General features: G+C 36.1%; 1 protein-coding gene across 1 annotated transcript in view; it reads left to right on the forward strand.

Moving 5' to 3' along the window:
• Positions 1-2,527: 2,527 nt before the first annotated feature.
• The window catches only part of WDR75 (WD repeat domain 75), a gene marked incomplete at its 5' end in the record, with an annotated part of 25,559 nt that continues 21,375 nt past the window's right edge, over positions 2,528-6,711 (forward strand). Inside the window, 6 exon segments of the mRNA XM_072418813.1 lie at positions 2,528-2,657; positions 2,981-3,046; positions 3,129-3,225; positions 4,008-4,132; positions 5,172-5,242; positions 6,571-6,687. Of these exon segments, the coding sequence (XP_072274914.1) occupies positions 2,528-2,657; positions 2,981-3,046; positions 3,129-3,225; positions 4,008-4,132; positions 5,172-5,242; positions 6,571-6,687 (606 nt within the window).

The raw sequence follows: 6,711 nt of genomic DNA on the forward strand, positions 1-6,711 counted from the left end.
CCCTATTTAATGTACAGCGCTGCGTAATATGTTGGCACTATATAAATCCTGTTTATTAATAATAATAATAATAATAATAATAATAATAATATGTTGGCGCTATATAAATCCTGTTTATTATTAATAATATTAATAATAATCCTGAATTCTATTCATAATTATTGCTCATTTTGTAGACAAAGCCCACTTCATCAGGACTCAAATTGAGATAGAAACCACTAATATTTCTCATAGAAAAATAGTCCCCTCAAAACATGAGGACTATAAGGAATCCAAGATGTTTAGGCGAGGATAGCAGCAACGGCTCGCTCCAGCTTCCTAAAGCTGTTATTTGTCATATAGTACAGTCAGAACTGTTCTTTGCTCCCCCTGATCTGGAAATGGGAGTAGCTGTAAATGAATTGATAGAAGCAATAGTGATTTATTGTTACTTACACAACAGCATTTATGGTATGCGTTTGGAAGCCTCTCCTAGTGACTGTAATTATTAACTTACTAGTGATCTAAGAACTAACAAAATATATAGCGGGTTTGGCAACTGCCTCTTATCAACACATAGAAGAATTGATGGAACAGGATACAATAATCCTGAATCTTGGAGCTAAGTTCACTATATGACAAATAATGGCTTTAAGAAGCTAAAGTTAGCTGTTACTGCTACCCTAGCCTCAATATCGTGGATTCCTGATAGCCATCATGTTTTGAGGGGACTGTTTTTCTATGTGAAATATTGGTGATTTCTAACTCAGTTTGCTGGACTTTGTCTACGAAACGGGTCGAGAAAAAAATATTTTATTATTTAATATTATTTTGTGCTATTTTTATGTTTTAAATGTTTTTCAATGTCTTATAAATAATAACTATTTGTGATTTTATTATATCAGTTATTATGGTTGCGCTGCGTAATATGTTGGCGCTATATAAATCCTGTTTAATAATAATAATAATTTTGTGTATAAATAGTGTGCCTTAAAAGTCCCACATTTTCCTCCTCGTTTCCCCTTTTCCCTCTATATTGTAAGTTACTTTGCTTAATAGAATGTAATATTATTGGTATGCAGGGAAGGCTATTGAACTGTGCAACTTAACTGTGCAACGTATTATAATTTACACTCCAAGCAGAATTAAATGACAAATATATTTTATTCCTAAAGGAATTAGCTAAGCTGCTGTGGATGGTAAGGGAAAAGACAAATGATTCATAGAAAATAATATACGGAAAATGGAAGTGTCTCTCAACAGCAGGCTATCCAAAACTAATATAGATATTGGGCAGCATGTGGCTCAGGGGTTAGCACTTTGGCCTTTGCAGCGCTGGGTTCTAGGTTGGAATCTCGGCCAGGACACTATCTGCATGGAGTTTGCAGGTTCTCAGTGTTTGGGTGCGTTTACTCTGGTATCCCCCCACATCCCAAAAATATACAGTTAGGTTAATTGGTGTCCCTGAAAATTGACCTTAGATTGTATTTAAGATATGACTATGGTAGAGACATTAGACTGTGAGCCTCTTTAAGAGACAGCTAGTGATATGACTATGTGGCATGACGGCATAAGACAGCACCTTTACTTTAGCAAATCCTGGAATCCTCCTTGGTCCCAGCACAGAGGAAGTGTCGGGGGCCACCATATTCTTTCTCCTTCTTCCACCTCCTGCCTACGTTACATATCTCGCACTGCCCAGGCGTGGGATCAGGTGACGTAGCCTGCGATAGATGAGGAAAAAATTGCATCTCGGCATATGTGTGACATTGCCATTTTTTTTCTCCATTGAAAAAAAGTGCAGAATGAGTAGTCAGAAGCCTCCTGGGATGTATCACACATGTATCCCAGGTGGCTCTGCACAGCAAAAAAGACAGAAGGGACCCCCCCCTCCCTCCCAGAAATAAAGAAGGTAATATTTACCTTACATAGAATTGTTGTCTACCCTTTTATGTAAGGTAAAAATTTTAGTTTAGGTTCACTTTAGGTGGTTAAGTGTGCTGCTTGTGTGCACCTACTACTTCACCCTAAACTTTCCCAGTAAAGCACAGTTATCTTTTCCCCCGAACCTTTACATAATGATTTATCAATAGGCACTTTAATGTGATAAACCCCTTGTTCCCACCTGACTAATAACACTCAAGTGATGCCCTGCACATTCACAGGCTTGTAAGTAGACCCATCTCCCATACAGAACAATATGAACCAGCACTACCTGATTACCCATCACATTTGTTTTGGTTTTCTATACCACATGGAAAGTTTAAGACCCCTTTTAGGGGTCAACACCCAACTAGGAAGGTTCACCTTCATTTCCTGCCCTAAAGACTCAAATAAAAATGAGGTATAATCTCTTAGAGGGGACACAGACAGCAATAAAAGAAAGCTTGTCCAAAAAACCTACTTTATCAAACTTTGAAAAAATTGCCTTTATCTTACATTTAAATTACACATACATTATAAGTGAGCTGGAAAAGCGTTTTTGTATAAAAAATTAAAGCAATACCTGTTGTAACCCATGATTTTAAATACTTATTGTTTTTTACAGGTTTCTCTCCTGTGTTTCTGGGGACTTCATTAAAGTCTTTAGCACAGCCACACAAGAATGTATTCATGTTCTACAGGGCCATAATGCTTTGGTGACTGGAATCGCTCTGAACCCAATTAATCACTTACAGGTAACTTATAAGACAAATAGCTACAAATAGGCTAAGTATGTTCAAAGAAAAAAAATCTTCTAATTACTTTCCTGATTAGTTGGTGTTGATGTTATCAGTACTAATGCCTTAATCACTTCCGCTGTGGCTGCACCATAACCATGCTAAGAGTTAGGGTGAATTTGGGTATTTTCACTGTAATCTAGCATTTGTATTTTTCTGGGTCAGTCCTAGAAGCATATATGGTCTCCTTTGAGACTTCCTAATGTAACAAGAATCTACTTTGTTTGGCTGCTTGTGTTGTACAATTTTATATTTAATAAATGTATATTTTTATTTCCCAGCTCTACTCTTGTTCGTTGGATGGTACTATTAAATTATGGGACTTTATGGATGGTATACTAATAAAGGTATATGTAGTTTACTTTTTTATTTCTTTTTTTATTTGTGTTTTCTTTTTCTTTAATTTTTTTTTTCTACTTTATATTTCAGAATTATGTAACGGGTGTTAAACTGTTTGGGTTTTACACTGCTATCAAAGAAGGCTGTATATATGCAATTGTACCTCAGGATAATGACGAAGCTTCAGGTTTGTCACATTTTGTGCATGTTTTATTCATGCTTGTGGCTCTACAATAAATTATAATTATGCTTAGGAATTGCATATTTGGGAAGTGTCATTCTTTTCAGTAGAATACCTTTTTCTTGACTTTTGCAGTATTATAAATGCATTCACCTTTATGTGTCTGCACTTACCTTTCAGTAGCTTCTCAGGGTTCCTTAAAGTTCTACACCAGCAAGGTTAAAATAAGTGAAAGTTGAGTATTTCCGTTCTGCACTTTAATTTCAGACATTATTGCTGCCAATCAGAAATTTCTACAAAATTGAGCATATTGTACACAGTGATCCCCCTGGCCCCTTTTAGCAGGGCGCACAACCCAGCACTTTTCAGAAAATCTGGCTGCTTTTGAGTGCTTCCTGAAATGTTTGGTCATCATAAAGGGGCCACCACCCACCTACAGCTTTATCCCAGCTTAAAAAAATGTCTGGGAAGAATACTGACACATAAATAAAACAGACACCAGAGACTAACTTCACGAGAGAGTTAGGCAGAGTAGACAAATGTCTGATTTCAACTATAGGTCCAATAATGTGTAGCTTTGGAAGCCTCTTTCCTGTTATGCTCCTTTTTACTTTGTGTTCTTGTTCACAGTAAGATTTATTTATTTTTAAGTTTTACTATGGCTTGCAGTTGGGAAGTGAAGAGCTAAGACAAAACTGATTTGCAGTCTTCAAATCATATTCCCTTTTGTCCTCTATTGCCATTGCTTTGCTTTTTGTAATGTTCATAAAAAATGTATTTCTTTTCAGACACTTTTCGGTTGGTTTCTATAATGTTACCAAAGTCAGTCGACCATGAATGTGAAGCTAAAGAAATGTCAGTTATATTTGAAGATATTAGTCAATCACCAAAATGTACAGCACTCGGGAGAGATGTGAGTGTTGAATTACCTTGCATAAATTAACCTATACAAACACACACATTGTATGTTGATGAATACATTGGCCACACCAGTGCTTTTTTGCAACAGATTTCTTTTTTTGTTAATGTTCCTAAAGCAAAACTCAATGGGGGGAAAAAAATAAAAAAATGCAAACAGGCAGTTTCCTTTATTGTAGAAGTGTTTGGGTGAGGTCCCTTCTGTATGAAAATTAATTTATCTGCCTGATCCCATCATCATCACGGGTGTCACCATCTTCTTCCGCTCCCCTTCCAATGTCAGATCTCCAGCCATTTTTATTGGCCAGGCCCGGATGGTGTATGTGCATGCGCGCAGGAGTTCACTCCGTTTCAGAAGCCTGTATCTTATGCTAGGCTGTGCATGTGCAGCTCGGTGCATTTTAAAAGAAGATTTTGAACAGGCAGGCAAGCATGTTTTATTGCAGAAGAGACATGGCCTGTCCTTTACGCAATAAAAATCCTGCCTACTATTTTCAAATGCAGAATTATGGTTCTATTTTAGGACTGCTTTGTTATTCTTGGGAAGCAGCAGGGGGGGTCTAATACTGGTCAAGTTCTGTTTGTGAATCTCTTAGAATGTCATTTTCTATGTGGTAGCTTTGAATTAGAAACAAACATATCTTTCTCCTGGAAATCTTGTGCCACCTCTGGTTTGTGTGTTTTTATGGCCAGCTTCATAGCATTAATAACATGGCCTCTGACTAAAGGAACAATACATTTTGCACCCCTGTACCATTACTAAAGGCTGCTCCTATATTTCTATCTTTCATGTTCATTTCAAGCTGACCCTTTTCATGAAAGAATGTTGGTGACAGCTTGAATTAATTCTGACCTTTACGGTGGTTAAAGTAGTACTAATTGTTTAACAAATTCCATGAATGTGGTCAGCATGAAGCAAAAAAAATAGTAATAGTAAAAAAAAATAATGTACACATCATATCACATTGTATACCTTTCGATTAATGTATCGTTTTTTTTTTTTTGTTTTTTTTTTGTTTTTTTTATATGTTAAGGATGAATATGTTGCCACAGTGAAAGAATTAAGCCTATTCGTCTATTATTTCAAAAAGAAAAAGTGTTTCAGGTAAGGATGACTTCATGTGTTAATACATTTTATCTGCTTCCTCATGTATCCAGTTCATGGTATAGTGTTTTTTTATATATATATAATATATATATATATATATATATATATATATATATATTTATTTTATTTTTTTTGAGGGGAAAATAAAATGAAAAGGTAACCATACAACATACATATGGTTACTCACATACGTCAACCAAGGGGAAAGGATACAGATACTCCCATAATTGTTAAAGCGTTCCAGTCCATGTGGTTCATATATTTTCCACCAATAAAAAAAAGTGAGAGAGATCCACAGTGCAATAGAGAACAAAGTATTACTCGTAAAATCAACCACAATTGTTTACATCAGTGTAAAATTTTACATACACAAAGCATAGTTACTCAATCCCTCAATGCCTAATAATGCTAACCACTTGGCAGGATTTCTTAAACCAATCGCCAACCACACTTTAAACTTGATCACAGCACTCCGTGCTAATCTTAAAGCTGCTTTATGATTTGAGAAGTTTGGTGCAAAACACCCTTGAGATTGGGTTAACGTGACTGAGAGACTAACTAGTACTGAGGAAATCACTTGGATGAGTGGCAAAACACCTAAACCGAGAAAAAAAAAACACCAGGAGGTAATACTATTTAACTAAAGTAACATGCAAAGTCTCTTTTGTTAAATAAGTAGTTCCATGGCTCCTGGTGGCTTTTATATTCTGCTCTAAACTACATGGTGCATGCGCTGTGTAGCTTAGAGGTCAGCTCTGTGCGGAGTTGCCTCACACACAGGAAGCCGCCAGGTATATTGTAACTCCTGCAAATGCATCATCCAGTCAGCTCGCCACCCACCAACGAGTTTAGTTCCCCTTTAAGCATTGCAGAACAAATCTTGATTGTAAATGAATGCCACTAGCTGTAAGGTTTATCAGTTTAAAAACCCGGTTAAATGTTCCTTGAAACATTTTTCCATGGCCCTTATTAACTTTTTTTTGGTATTATTTTGGGATACAAAAAATGTGATAATCTCCTGGCTGGTTTGCTCCGTTCAGGCTCCAGGAGTTCTTAAAAAATGGTCACATTGGTACATTCCAATTACAGCAGATTAAACTGCAGTCACTAAAATATCATATATATAACCAAACATGGTAATTTTAAAATTTGTAATCGGATTTATCTTTGGCTCACCATAAAATGCAAATTATTTATCGCTTAATAAGCTAGAACCATTTCTGTAAATCCCTGTGATGCTAGATAAGACAATGGGAGAAATATATGGTAGTTTAATGTTAATGCATTTTAAATGACATTATGACAAATGTTGCCTTTTCATTTAGTTTCAACTTAAGTGCAAAAAGTAAAAAGGGTGGCAACAACACTTTCACAGTTGTAAGATGCCATCCTAATGAAGACTGCATAGCCACAGGACATGAAGATGGCAAGATTCGACTCTGGTGAGTTTGCTTCTTTTTTTTATT

This window comes from Pyxicephalus adspersus, chromosome 7, assembly GCF_032062135.1.
Source record: "Pyxicephalus adspersus chromosome 7, UCB_Pads_2.0, whole genome shotgun sequence".
Taxonomy (NCBI): domain Eukaryota; kingdom Metazoa; phylum Chordata; class Amphibia; order Anura; family Pyxicephalidae; genus Pyxicephalus; species Pyxicephalus adspersus.